The sequence below is a fragment of the Candida theae genome (genome assembly GCF_024610275.1).
Source record: "Candida theae strain CBS 12239 chromosome Unknown scaffold4, whole genome shotgun sequence".
NCBI lineage: Eukaryota > Fungi > Ascomycota > Pichiomycetes > Serinales > Debaryomycetaceae > Lodderomyces > Lodderomyces theae.
The window spans coordinates 50,159-64,916 of record NW_026261436.1 but is presented as its reverse complement, the minus strand read 5'-3'; the positions used below and the strand labels follow the sequence as shown (position 1 = coordinate 64,916).

Here is a 14,758-nt window from a genome sequence, read left to right as displayed (position 1 = left end):
GTACTCCAAACAATGGCAGCAATTCAAAAGCTGACCCCTTTGCATCACAATAATGAAGTTGTACTTCTCATACACACTCTCTCAAATGGCAACAGCTGTGGAGATTTCTGAAAGCCCTCAACAAGGCAACACTTTCTTAAATTAGGTGTATTTGCATTTCAGCGTTTGTGATGCGATCATGCGAGATTCGGCTATATGTGTTTCCTGTTATTTCCGCATCTCCCTTACTGCACCGTGCGTCATGGCGCAAGTTGACCAAAAGAAACTTCCCAACAACCTAAAGTGGCTGGATTGAAATTTTTCTGGGCGTTGGTTTTGTTTATTTTCTAAGCCTCCCTCACCAACACAATTCGAGTCTGGAATCAGGAAAAAGGTTAACGAAAGCCAAAAAGGTCCAAATCCATAAGATCCATATCACACAGTACAATGGAACAAGAATGACTACGATCAAGGATACGATGTTGCACAAGTTTGACAAACAATAAGAGATCTTACAGCCTTGCCTTCCCTTTCGCTCTTTCAACATGACACAAACGCAAATATGCGCAGAAATGCGAAAAACAAAAACAAAAACGAAAAAAAATAATAAGTCCGATCTTTCTTATATTGTTCAAAAGACGACCAAAAAAGGACTATACAAAAAGAGGAAAAGTGGAAAGTGGCTCATCATTTTCACAGCAATATACCTGGTGCTCCTTCAAAGTTTTTACAGAATGGACCAAGCAGCTTCGATGGCGTCATGGACTCCAACCACCACAGCGACTTCAACCTCTTTGAAAAGCGTAGCCACCACGGCAGAATCTGCACTTCGATCGAGCTTATCAAGAGCGATTAGTTCCCTAACGGTACATGTTTCAACATTAGGATGGAATGAGTATGGCGACGTATCTAAAGCACTACGTGGAGCCCAAGCCTCGCTCTCAATCATATCAGCTGAACAAGTGTTGGCGACTGCAACAGCAGAGAGTGTCAAAGCAGAAGCAACAGAGGTGATTTGGTACCTGACCCAAAACTTGGATGCATTAGCGTGGGATGAGAATATGTACCACATACGTCATTTGACCCGTGCAGGGAACATCTTCTTTTTGGTGGCATTTGCAATCACCCTTGTATGGTACTCTGGAATATTCATCAAGTCAAGATACTGGTGGTTTAACATTGCATTCTTTTGTGGGGTGGTACTAGAATTCTTGGGGTTTCTTGGTAGGGTATTATCGTTCAGTGACATGTCGTCTTTTGTGTACTACGTTATGCAGATGGTGACATTGACAATTGCACCAGCATTTATCATGGGTGGAATATATTTCTTACTAGGACAGTTGGTTATTATTCACGGTCGTCAATTTTCTGTTTTGAAGCCGTTGTGGTACGCTTACATCTTTATCGCGTGCGACATTGTATCCCTCTTCATTCAGGCGGCTGGCGGAGGAGCCGCCAGTGCAGCTACACTGGGTAAATCGAGTCCAGAAGGAGGTACCAACACCATGATTGCTGGTATCGCATTCCAGGCATTTTCAATGTCGGTTTACGTTTCACTTTGGTTTTATTTCATTTGGAAAATCTATTTCCCTAAAACTTCTAGGTACGATTTGTCTGAGAAGGAAAATTCCCAAATGTTGAAGCCCGGGTTGAAGAATTTTTTGAAACTTTTCTTTAATACAAAATCATCCGCTGAGTACAAGGAAACCTTGTTGGAACCATTTTACAATCCAAAGTATAGTGATATCAGACAAAGGCCATTATACAATTATTTCCCATTAGCTGTAACTTGTGCTATTATTGCAATATTCATCCGATGCATTTATAGAGTGGTTGAGTTGGCTCAGGGTTTCCGAGGATACTTAATCACACACGAGGTGTATATCATGTGCTTGGATGCAACCATGATGGTTATTGCAATTTATATATTCATCCCTTTCCACCCTTATATTGTGTTTGGTTCAAGTAACGTGATTAGGCTTGCAGATATCAAAGCTAATGCTGTTGAGGAGGTCGATAAAGAAGAGGAAGTACATTTGAAAAATGTTGACAATAATACCGTGAAGAGCTGGAGCTGAAAATAAAGCTGCGACGATACTTGTTGAGATGGTGACAAAATATGGAAAGTGATGAAATAATTCTGAATCCAAAAAAATCGATGGCTTTCAAAGCACTTTAAAAGACGTATAGACTTTAAAAATGACGCTTTTTGATAAAGCATTTCCTATTATGACCTTCTATGATCACAGTTTGTTCTATTTCACCATCTTAGTTTTAACACTAACATCAGTTGGCTGCAAATACTATTATTATTTTTTCTCCTCTTTCAACTGACAGCCATTTTCTTCTTGCCTTCATTTTGAATGCTTTTTTTTTTTTTGTAATTGCAACAAGTTCAAAGGGGCCACCATTGACCTAGTTATTTGCTATTGATTTATTCTTTTACCCCTTACCTGCTATATTTGTCCCCTCTTTTTTGCTATGCATACATCTGGCAACTCGTTATTTTCTAATCCAAATGGTCCTAATGAGAGCTATACACCTGTTTCGAACCCAGAGCTGCGCTTGTTGTCTGAGTTGCCATACTACCCCGTTCTTGACACCGATCCGATATTTCAGTTCTCTTGTGACGAGTTGATTGGTGACAGGTTTCCCATCACCAAATACCCCTTTGATGGGTTTGTCAATTTCCACTCCTTGAAAATCTGTAGCTCAAATGCAAAGCAAATGTCAAAATACTTGCAGTTAGCTATGGGGTTCAGGGAAGTGGCCTACAGGGGGTTGGAAAATGATTCAAGGTTAGTTGCTTCCCACGTTGTTCAAAATGGTTCTATTCTCTTGGAGATTGTCAATACTTTGGAAACCATCAAGGATGATAATGTTTTGCGGTTCCCTTACTTTAAGCAAGACCTCTCCTTGTTTGACAAGTTTGAAAAGGACATGAGTACGTATTTGGAGGAGTTCAAAATCACCACCGAAGATTTGGTGTTTGATTATGTCAATAATAGGATTGAAAGCTTAAGTATCAACCCGTTGAAATCCTTAAAGTTCGGCCGCCACATGTACAACACTATTGTCAAGGGTGGCAAATACCAGAAAGTTTCCAAAGAGGTTGAAAAGATCATCATCGGTGTCATTAATGACTCAGAATTGATATACAACGATATAATGGAATGCACGCTAATACAAAAGTTTTTGAAAAGTCATGCGGAAGGTGTAATGGACATTGCATTCAATGTAAACAATGTTGATGAAATTTTCGAAAAGGCGATACTGGCAGGGGCAGGTATTATACGCTTGCCACGAGTCCTTTCTGATGAGAATGGATCAGTCAAATTGGCAACGGTAACCGTCCCAAACACTGACATTCAGCACACTTTGATTGAAAACTTGGACTACACGGGGACCTTTTTACCAGGATACTCCGAATCTATCATGGGACTTGCTCAAGGTTATCAGGAGCAATTAGACTCTTTGCCAGCTGTGCATTTTACCTCAATTGATCATTGTGTTGAGAATTACTCTTGGAACCAGATGATGTCGCAAGCCAAAATTTACGCCAAGATGTTTGGCTTTCACAAGTATTGGTCGGTTGATGAAATGGATGTTTCGACTGGGTTTACAGCTCTACGTTCCATTGTGATGAGTTCAAGTAATGGCCAGATAAAGATGCCAATCAATGAACCCGTCAAGTCAAAATTTAAAGGACAAATAGACGAGTTCAATGACTTTTACGGTGGACCTGGAGTGCAACATATTGCTCTCCGTACTAATGACATTGTTCAAACTGTAAAAGCCTTGATTCGACGTGGAATTGAATTCAACCAAGCTAGTGACAGATACTACAGGAATTTGCAACAGCGGCTAGCAAATGATGATATTGAGTTGTATGAAGATATAAATGACATCAAGTCCCTCAATATTTTGATAGATTACGATGCTACAACAAGAAACAAACGCACAAAGAGGTGTCATTACATCTTGCAGATATTTTCTCAGCCTTTACATGATCGCCCAACCTTGTTTATTGAAGTCATTCAACGTCACCATCACAATGGTTTTGGAAAGGGTACATTTAAGGGATTATTCGAAACTATTGAACTGCAACAGAGGCTTCGGGGTACACTAGTTGAAGTTGAGTAAGTAGTAGCAAATGCAAGCAAATTTATATTTCCTCTCACTTTCTCTTGAGGCAAAAGGACCCTTGTATTTGAACTTTTGCAATTAAGCTTTCATCAAAACTTTAAACTTGAAATTATTATCTCATTATTACAACATATACAAATCTTACATCAGCATGTACAAATAGTGGCCAAACAAAAAGAAAAGAAAAAAGAAAAAAAATCCAATCAATGCTGCACCTCCTCAAAGTCATAATCTTTTGACCCATTCGATGGCAAAGATGTTGCCTGTTCGCCCTCAGGGCTACTTGAGCTCTTTTCGTAATTGCCGTTTGGCTCATCGCCAGATGGACTGCGATTGGATCTGGAACCACTGCTTCTACGCAGCTCAGGCTCTTTTGATTCCTTTTCATTCTTGAGCTTGTATCCTTCAGTCAAGAAATACTCTTTGATGTTTCTGACAAATAATGGATGCAATAGTTCATCGATACCTTCATTGCGTGCAATCTCAAAAGCACGATCAAACGGAATCCAAACTCCCTTCAAATTCATTGAGCCAACTTTAATAACATTCTTGACTTTTTCAGTCTTCAATATACCGTCCCTCTTGCCCCGTGACATATTTGTCACATTCAACAACTTGGTGCAATTGATGTAATTGTTGTCCTCTCTACGTGAAACCAAGACTCTATTGGCACAGACTTGATAGCAATTAGTGTTTTCTTCCTCCCAGCTACGAGTGGCGACAAGGGGTTTGACAAATTTTGGTTTTGGCTCGTCTTGCGGAATACAACTACTAATTGAAGTTGTCCTTGATTCTGAAGGCTCTTCGCTATTTGAAAAAGTTGAGGAGTTTCGAGACTTGTTTGTAATAGTAGAAGACACCAGTTGGTTCCTAGCGGTCAAAGCCAGTTGCGACTTCAGTTTAGACATTTGCTGTTGCTGCTGTTGTTGCTGCTGTTGGTAATACTGTGGTTGATGGAACAGCCTCTGAGCTGCATAACCCAGGTGATAGTTCAGCAGGATGGCTGGTGAATTGTAGGAAAGAGAATTCTGGGGCACGGCAGTTTGCGAATACAGCATTGGGCTGGAGTTTGAAAATGCTTGATTCAATGAATGCTGCAGTTGTTGCAGTTGTTGCAGTTGTTGTTGTTGTGGTTGCTGCTGCTGCTGCTGCTGCTGTAGTAGTAGTAGTTGCTGATTGTACCTCGAGTTTGCCCAACTTTCATTGCCATCGAACCCAATCTTATCACTCTGGTACGGAACCTGCAGTGAGTTATAGTTTTGACGTTCGTTCCTCATAGGATAATTTTGCTTTTGCTGATATTGAGTGCTACGAGTTTTGTTTCCCAAACTCGATGGATAAACATCTTGTTGTTGAAAAATCAGGTAAGGGTTTTGCGTTGAATAGATTGATGGAGTATGCGAAGGGGCATACTGTTGTGGCTTCAACCCTGCAATGGGAACCTCTTGAGTGACATTTTGCGCTACGGGGCTAGCCAACAGAGTTAAACTTGATTGAAAATCAGGAAATCCTGCATTGGTTGCAGTCACAGAAGATGACGAATTTAAGAACTCTATATTCTGCATAGCAGGATAGCTTGATTGTATTGAATAGTAATTGGAATAGTCCATTGGATAGGCTTGTTGTCCTTTGACCTTGTTGACGGATTGGAACTGGTGAGAATAAGGGGTATCAATACTATTGACCAGTGCTTGATTGTTTGTTTGTTTCGGTGGTTGAGAAGTCAGGACTCGTGTTTTGAGCTGTTGCTCCACATTTTGTATCTTCTCAGGCTCCAGTTGGGGTAGATTCTTCTTGGAATCCACGGTAACTTGTTCTGTCTTTGAGCTAGTGACGAGATCCAGACCGTAAAAATTGGAACTCGAAGACGTCTCCATGACTTCATTCATTAATTTAGTCTCCCGTTGTTGTTCAAATCTAAAGGACCGCTCTTGAATCGCGAATAAAGCAAAAAATGCAAGAAAGATCTGGCTAGACTATTTCAGTTTTCAAAAAATCCTGACTGAAAGAAACCCACGTTCTTAAGATGTATTATTGCACCTGGAAACTCTAATATGTAAAGGCAATAACAACAATTGGGGGCTATGAAACTAGATCCTAGTGTTTGTTATGAACGATTCCAAGTATACTTGTGAAAGGAAAGAAAACAAGACCTCCTTTTTTTTTAAGCAAGTGTAGCGTAAAAAGTACGGGATATGTGCTCACAACTTTAGAGCTCCACAAAAGCTGAAGTTTTCAGATAATGACACAAACAAAATACTTCAAGAAAAGTTTATGGTCAATTTAACGGTCTTAAATACCACTTCAAACAAAAAAAAAACCCCCCCCCAAAAAAAAAAGCAAACTGAGACGGATGCCCTTGGTTTAGGTGTGGCCACCAATTTTCCTTCAGTATGACCGCCATCGAAGCCATGACGTATTATATGATCAATAATCATTATTTCGTAAAACCATAAATGTAAAGGGTAACCATCAATGAAAAATTGAATTCATTTCAAGGAAATTATAATAAAGTAACAATTTCATCTGATGAATATATTTTTTTTCTCTATAGATTGTTTACTTGCTCAAGAAAGTTTCTTTGTGTGCAATACTAAGTGGTTCATAGGTAGTCACCCTCTTACTCCAATGAGACTTTATCCGTGGTAAAATCCACAATCGCAAACTCGTCTCGCCCTTGTTACGCAGAATACAAGCATTCTTGTCTTCACCCCCTTGCATCAACATGAACAACCCTTCTCAATGTGCAAACGCGCTTTTCTTTGATTGTATTATTTTCAACCTCAAAACTTTCATGTTGATGTAACGATTATTTTCTTTGCGGATTTGGAAATAATCAACACACAGGAGCAACGAGTAGGTACTGCAAAAAATCGAGCCATTCTACTGATTGCGTGACTTTGGTGAAGTTGCAGTTCTAACGACAATTCTACTAAAGCCGGCGATCCAAAATTTGTGTCTGCTCTTACAATACTCCTCTAATGACGAAGTATTTTCTCTATCCGGGCAAAGGCCCGGCATTCCAGGACACAAATGAGGGCCACATCGGGTACTGCTCTTGTAAGTGACAATTCCCCGCTCCAGTCATCCACAATCCACCTTGTCATGGAAGCAAAAAGAAATTCATCGAATTGGCCCTATAAACGGCCCATAATAAATGCGTAATCCGTACAAAAGATCTCAGCGAATTGAAAATTTTCCAAAGCATTCATGCATCTCCATGCAGTGATTTGCATATGAAGCCACTTCTTCTTGCATTCATCGAACAGCCCTTTCCTTAACTTGAAAACAATCGAAACAGGGTTGGAACCGTAATTCTCAAATCCAGAACACAGGTCACAATCAGCGAATCCTCGAATTGAGAACATATCCGTATACATAATGGAAGATAGCATCTGTGGGTTTTAATGCTGTTGAGCCTGCGCCCCTGCGTCGACTGTTTCAGCCTATGAAAAGAAACTTTTGACCAATGTACATTTATGCTCTCATCCTTGACAGTTATAATAATGATCCCTTTTAGCAATCAAGTACTTGGTTCTGCAAGACCCGACAGTATTAAATGCTACACGCCAAAGTTTTCCATACATGAGCCCTCGTGAGCCCTCGTAGAGAAACCAAGATTTCATTGAGACCGTTCTTTTTTCTTTTTTGACATTAACTAATAGCACATTCAAAAAAGATCAGCATTGCTGCTGCGTTACGGATTCTAAGTCATAGCCCCAATTCTTCTTCTTCTTCTTCTTCTTCTTCTTTTTCTTCACCTCTTGAGAATTTGTTGTTGAGTGGTGATCGTAGAGTGTGGTTGATGTACTCTTCAGTCCCAGGGATAAGTAGCTGTTTGTTAGTTGACTCGCACCTGTCCAAGGATGACACAAACAGCATTTACCGAAATGCTACCAACTGCCGTTGAAATGAACTTTGTATCGTAGCGAGCTCTAATTCCTACGACACTGCCCAATTGGCAATGGGATCATTGGATTGGACTCAGCCACATTGCTAAGAGCCAGCCTACGTACAAACTGAGCCGCGTGTTCATTCATTCTTTTGGAATCTTTAGATTTCTCATCACTTCGAGTTGCAGCAAAGTACAATTTCACGACGGACAAACGTTAGTTTATGTTAACTTGAACCTTTCACAGAGTCACTGGGAGTAATCAGATGTGTTTTACAACATCCTCACATCATCCTATTAAAAGTGTAGCATGAAATCAAACCTTGCAAAAGTGTGCATAAAATATACCTTTCCCAAATTCCCCTTTATCAATAAAGAGCTAATCACGCGAGTCATCTCAGATTTAGATTTCAAAATTTACAGAACTAGCAAATCTAAACGTACAATCAGCATTTCATCAAAAGGATAATATGTCGTTACCCTCGCAACAACAACCAGTTCAGATCCACAAAGAGCGACGTCGATCATTCATGGACTATGGTGGTGCAAACTCATTCAATAATTTTGCTTCATCCTTTTCACGAGCGCAACAATACAGCGGTTCTTCGTTATTGGAGCAAGTTGAAGATGATGGTGGTGCTAATCGCAGCGCTTCCTTTCTGAAGAAGGACTCCTTTTTGCATTCCGGTACTTCCAGAGGAGACTTGGCGATTTCGCCACTTAATGAAGAAGCAATTGTTGATGATGAAGAAGCACCCAGAAGACCCAGAAGAGGAGATGGTGACCGATTGGAATATTTTCTGTTCCCTCAACCTGATGAGAGCCGAGTTGGTGATGGTGTGGATGGTGTGAGCGATCTCGATGAGTTTACACCGTTGGTCCCAACACTGTCGAAACAGAGTAGTTTCAAATCGCACAGGTTGCCAACAGGAAACTCGACATCGCCCCAGACCATATTCAACTCAATAAACACTTTGGTCGGAATTGGGCTATTATCCATTCCTTTTGGGTTCAGACAAAGTGGCTGGATCATGGGTGTTGCTCTACTTTTGGGATCCGCATTGAGTACAAACTTGACGGCAAAGTATCTAGGAAGGATATTGAAACACCATCCTCATTTATTCACCTACGGTGATGTATCCTTTGCATACGGTGGGAAATTCTTTTCTATTTTGGTGACATTGTTTTTCGTTTTGGATTTGATTGGTGCTGCATTGACATTGATTTTACTCTTTACTGATTGTTTTGCAATCATTTGGCCCCATACTGTTGAGTTGAAAGTTTTGATTGTAACCATTGTATTCTTCACCAGCTTGTTACCGTTGAACATACTTTCATTCTTCAGTTTATTGGGAATCTTGGCAACGATGGGTATAATTATAGTCGTCGTCATTTGTGGGTTCTTGATTGATAAATCACCTGGCTCGCTCTTGGAGTTTGCCCCCACTGCTGCATGGCCAACAAGTGCCAAAAACTTATTCTTCAGTTTTGGAATATTCATGATGCCATGGGGTGGACATCCAGTGTTTCCTGAATTGTATCGTGACATGAGACACCCACAAAAGTTTACTCATGCAAGCAATATCTCATTCCTGGTAACTTTTCTCCTTGATTTCGCCATTGGTGCAACTGGGTACTTGATGTACGGTGCACAAGTCAACGATTCAATAATCAAGAGTTTAATGCAAAATGCAAATTACCCAAGTTGGGTCAATAAAGCGTTATGCTTGATAATGGGGATTTTACCAATAAGTAAGCTTCCCTTAGTCATCCGACCAATCATTAGTTCATATGAGAATATTTTGCAAATTGCGCCTCATTTCAGTCAAAAATCATCAACTTCGAGAGGAGCTCTTCGAGTGATTGTTAGATTTATATTTTGTTGCGTGTTGTTGTTGATTGCGTTAATGTTTACTTCTTTTGGCAAGCTCATGTCCTTTTTGGGAAGTGCCATTTGCTATACAGTTTGTTTAACCTTGCCGTTGTTGTTTTACCTACAATTGAATAAGTCTCGGATTGGACTGGTTGAAAGAGTATTGATCCAAGTTGGCATTGTTGTTTCCATTTCCTGTGCATTATTGGGCACTTGTGCTTCAATAACAACAAAGTCTACAACCTGATGACCTCCCCTCCCCTCCCCACTTTCTCCGAACCAAACAAACAGCCACAAAGTGTCCATGTCAATATTATACCCGGTAATAAACTTTTATTTCATATACAATCTAAATCCTTTGCAAATTGAATAAACCCCCATCGTGTTGAAATAAAAAAAAAAAAATGTAGACATATTAAAAATGAAGAAACCAAAAATAGAATCTAGAATAGGGGAATACCCATATACTTTTGATTAACCGTTAAACCTGCCTCTAGTGCCATTCGAGTCGTCACGTTCTCTTCTCCAACGAAAAGACCATCAGCTTGTCTCCCCTCGTCCCTTCTTGCTGCCATCTCTGTAACGTCTACCATTATAATGATGACTTCCATGAGGTTCAACATAACCAGAGCCATTGTATCCTACACCCATTGGTTGTGCATGCGCCAAATACTGTGCCATAACTTGTGAGCCAGAAGTACCACCAGACCCATTTTCCACCGGATGATTCACCATTGGTGTCGCCACTACTTGCGGGCCCAGAACAACTGGAACAAATCTTATATGTGGAGTGTAGGAGCCCATAAATTGTGGCAGTGGTGGTACCATATACATCTGCTGTTGATAAGCTCCCGATGAGTGAGGAGGTTGATGCTGGAAACATCCATTTCTAAGTTGAGGTGATGGCTGGTAACCTTGGGATCGGAAACTGCTCGTTGAGCTAGTGCGACTCATACGTGTTGGCTGATGACCAAATTGAGGTGAAGCAAATTGTGCATAAGGGGGAAAGACACTTCCATTATTGATTGAATGCGTGGAGGAGTTGCGAGAAGTTCTTCCGTTTAAATGAGGTTGCTCGTAGTAGTACGGCTGGTTGTTGAAATTCTGACGTCTTGCACGCAGCTTCTGAGACCGATAGGCAAAGGTGTCGTTGAAGCTGTCATTTTTGCCACTGGCATTAGTAGAGACAGTGTGGTCAGATCCAATTATTATAGAGACGTCATCATCATCATCATCATCATCATCATCGTCCTCCTCGTCCTCGTACTCTTCAACTTCAGCACCAGGTACTGCTGTCAACACAAGAGCGGTTTGTTTGGAATCACCATTTGTTTGATCTCCACCTTTGTCGTCGTCGTCCTGCTTCCCAGCATACGCCTCTTTTGTCGAATCTTGCTCAACGGAGCTACCCACCTCCCTATCTGATTTGGATAAACCATTTCGATCATGCAGAGCCCCCACTTGCCCCTCCTCAATAGCTGGTTCGGATTGATTCTCTTCGTCCTTGATGATACCAAAAACCAGAGCTGCTTCGTCATTGATAACGTTTCCATTCAGACTCGGCTCTCTTCCATTCAAATGCTCATCTATGCCGTTCCGGCTTGCTCTTCCGTTATCTTTGTTAGAGTTTGCTTTTGATTTCCCCACACAAGCGTGTAATTGGTCTTGGTATTGTTGGTATGTAGAGCCCAAGCTTTTGTCAAAGTTTTTCCTAAAAGAAAACTTTGGTCGGTTTCCACATCGATCCTTACCAAAACTTACCTTGAAACATTTGTACTTTTGAAACATCACATTAGCTGCAACTTGGTCACCTCGAAGCAGCTTAGTCAAATGGATGACCGCGTTTGGCTCTTCGCATTCAAAAGCGCGAACAGCCTTGATCGCATCTGCAATATTCAAAAAATTCAAAAAGGCACATTGCTTATTGTGGTAAAAATTGATTTGTTCCAATCCTCCAATACGCGAAAAATCGGATCTCAATTCATCTTCACTTGGTAATGTGAGATTCAGTCCACTGTTTTCACCATGACTTTTTCGGAGTCCTAAATATACATTCCTTGAAGCTCCGGCGGTTACTGCAAGGGCTATTTCTCTCAGTACTGGGCCACTATGCCTTTTTGCCCAACCAACGGAAACGTCACTTCCATGGATCACCAACTGGTGGAGAACCTGGTGATTCATGAAAAACTTGAGTGCAATATCAGCATCGACAAAAGTGACAAAGCACATTCTTCTTTCGGGAAAGTGGTTCAAGGATTCAACCAAGCCACCAGCTCTCAAGTTGTTTGCAATTTCTTCAATTGTTGTATGGGGGTGCAAGTTCCCCAAATGTATAGCTCTGTTACCAGTGTTGATAGGGTCGGGGTTGTAGCTTGACACAAACGAAGAGTTGGAGTGGAATGCAAATGGAGGGCCCGCTGCCATTGGAATGTGAACAAATTGTGGAGTTGCATTCATTTGCCTTGCATCGGACGATATCATAGAGTAAACGCCGTTGCTCCCGATCAAAGATGGCGCGTGTGCCTCGCTATCATCAGTGTGATCACCTTGCGATGGTGCATACGTGTCATGCAAAATGGGAGACGCATTTTCAATATCGGATGAGTTGGGGCTCACAGGGTCCAAGATATTGACCTTGTTGGGAGAATGCTGCCCCGGTGAGCCAATAATGCTGCACACTTCCGAGCTGTTGTCTAATGGCGCCTCTTCTTCAATGAGACCACAGGTCCCGTCTTCCATCGTCAACTTCATTGCTGCTTCGCCATTTGGTGTGGTTATGTTGGCTGACATTCCCAATTCGGCATCGTCTCGGTACTGAACAAGTGTTTTGTCGCACCTGTCCCTGTGGAAAGTTGCCAGAATGAAACTTATTCCGTACTTGGTACTGACATCATACAAGTCGTTGGAAGAGCCCCTTTTCTTTTTGATGATGGCAGTTTCAGTATTATCCACGTTTTGCTTTTCCAAATCATTTTGAATTTTTCGTTGATAACTTTCGTATGTGTTGATAGCGGAGTCGATCGAAGTAAAGTGGACAATGACTGAGCCTGACAATGTGTTTTCGGTCCCACTCTCCTCTTCTCCTTCTTCATTTTCAAGCAGTGTTGGTTCTTTTTCCAAATCAATTTCAAATGATTCGAAATCTCCAAATTTTTCACATTGACTCGAAATATAGTGTCTCAAATGATTTAGTCTGTCCTCGGCAGTGGTCTCATCCAGCAATGCGTCATTCACACTGAATGAAATCTCTAAACATCGAGTTGCATTGTGATCGATGATGTAGTTCAAATTCTTCAATTTGATATAATCTTGTCTTGGCAACCCACTCCCATTCCTTTGTTTTTTCACATCATTGATTGTGATTTTCAACTTTTCTGATTTCAAAACCTGTCTCAACTTATTCAAGTTGGAGGAGTTTTTAGCGTATTTTAAATAAAACATTGCTGAGATGTTAGAATTAATAAAAGATATCGAGCAGCTTTTGAATGCAGTTTCTTCTTCTTTTTCACCTTCTTCTCCGCCAGAACCATGACCGTTTGAACTGGTTTCGGGAAGCATTTTGATGTACTCGATAGGTCCAAAATCAATGTGATCTAGTACCTCATGCAACGTTGTCTCACTCTTCAAATTTCGCAAAATAACAGTTCTCGAGATATTCATATTTTCAAGGTTTGGGTGCAAAAAGGGGACAGTTCTGGAGTTATGGGACTGGAAAGTTGGGTCCTGCGCTGCGACATTGTCGATACTCCGTTGATCAGCGTAATTTTGTTGTTGGTGTTGCTTGTGATAGCCAGCACTATTACGTCGTTGATTGTGACGGCTGTGGCTTTTTGAATATGAAGCATGAGAGTTCGTTAGCGATGCATCTGAGTTGCGAAGTGACGAGTGGTGTGATATGGGGGGGAAATATTGGGCTGAAGGTGGTGGTGTAAAATAGGGTGTGCTGACAAACAAGTTTGAGGGTAACATTGATTGACTGTATCTCAAATCCAAGGGAGTTAAGGGAGATGGTGGTACCCCTCCACCATTTATATTCAGATAATGTGCTATCTTCAAGGGAGTGGTTGTAGTATCCCCTCCATTTCTGTTGATATGGTTGTTGTAAAACACTTGCTGGTACATTTTGTGAATAACAACAAAGCTAACTGCAAAACAAACGAGTAAAAGTTGATGGTGGCTTCTGAGATACAAACTGCAAACTGGTTGAGAGTCGTTGTAAGTCTATTGCAAGTTGACTAGAAAAAGTATTGTGTGGTTAAATTTCTTCCTCCTCGTTAAATGCGTGGTCGAAATTGCAACGGGAGAGCGGAGTGGTTACCTGTGCGTGTGTGCGTGTGTGCGTGTGGGTGTGCGTGCGTGTGGGTGTGTGGGTGTATATGGAGCGAGTGTGTAAAAAGAGAAAGAAGATGTGCACCTGTTGCTGTTGCTGTTGCTGCAGTTATTAGCTGAGTGGTTGTAGTTGTGGCTGTAGTGGATAAGTTGGTGCAATATTGGAATTAAAATTTGAAAATTTCGTATGGGTGTGTTAGTGTTAGTGTCAGTGTGTGTATAACTGTATATGTGTATATGTGTGTATACTTGTAACACTCTCTCCCCTTTGGAAAGACAAAAAAAAGAAAGTTTCAAATTTTCTATTGTTCTTCTTCTTTTTTTTTTTTTTTTTTTTTTTTTTTTTTTTTTTTTTTTTTTTTTTTTTTTTTTAATTTTTATTTTGTTTTGTTTTTCCAACTCTTTATTCTTAATTCTTATTCTTTACTCTTACTCTTACTCTCAAAATCTCTTTTTCTCAATAAAATTTCCTAATTTGTTATTAATGTGTGTATATGACGTTGAAGATATACTCCTCCCCCCCCTCTCTCTCCAATTGA

The 14,758-nt window shown here is 40.7% G+C and overlaps 5 protein-coding genes across 5 annotated transcripts; 3 read left to right on the top strand and 2 right to left on the bottom strand. All coding sequences in view use genetic code 12, as the record gives it.

The window, feature by feature from the left end:
- Nucleotides 1-713: 713 nt before the first annotated feature.
- Nucleotides 714-2,057, top strand: KGF57_002557 (RTA1 domain-containing protein; the record flags this gene model as incomplete). Its single annotated transcript, XM_051751883.1, has 1 exon — nt 714-2,057. The coding sequence occupies one exon, from the start codon at nt 714-716 to the stop codon at nt 2,055-2,057; it is 1,344 nt and encodes a 447-aa protein (XP_051608793.1).
- Nucleotides 2,058-2,460: 403 nt separating this feature from the next.
- Nucleotides 2,461-4,122, top strand: KGF57_002556 (uncharacterized protein; the record flags this gene model as incomplete). Its single annotated transcript, XM_051751882.1, has 1 exon — nt 2,461-4,122. The coding sequence occupies one exon, from the start codon at nt 2,461-2,463 to the stop codon at nt 4,120-4,122; it is 1,662 nt and encodes a 553-aa protein (XP_051608792.1).
- Nucleotides 4,123-4,328: 206 nt separating this feature from the next.
- EFH1 (KilA-N domain-containing transcriptional regulator EFH1) lies at nt 4,329-6,014 on the bottom strand (the record flags this gene model as incomplete). The annotated part of the gene is made up of 1 exon (XM_051751881.1): nt 4,329-6,014. The coding sequence occupies one exon, from the start codon at nt 6,012-6,014 to the stop codon at nt 4,329-4,331; it is 1,686 nt and encodes a 561-aa protein (XP_051608791.1).
- A 2,473-nt stretch (nt 6,015-8,487) lies between these two features.
- On the top strand, nt 8,488-10,137 carry AVT1 (Avt1p; the record flags this gene model as incomplete). The annotated part of the gene is made up of 1 exon (XM_051751880.1): nt 8,488-10,137. One exon carries the CDS (start codon nt 8,488-8,490, stop codon nt 10,135-10,137), a length of 1,650 nt encoding a protein of 549 aa, XP_051608790.1.
- Nucleotides 10,138-10,430: 293 nt separating this feature from the next.
- KGF57_002553 (uncharacterized protein) lies at nt 10,431-14,012 on the bottom strand (the record flags this gene model as incomplete). Its single annotated transcript, XM_051751879.1, has 1 exon — nt 10,431-14,012. One exon carries the CDS (start codon nt 14,010-14,012, stop codon nt 10,431-10,433), a length of 3,582 nt encoding a protein of 1,193 aa, XP_051608789.1.
- Nucleotides 14,013-14,758: the final 746 nt, after the last annotated feature.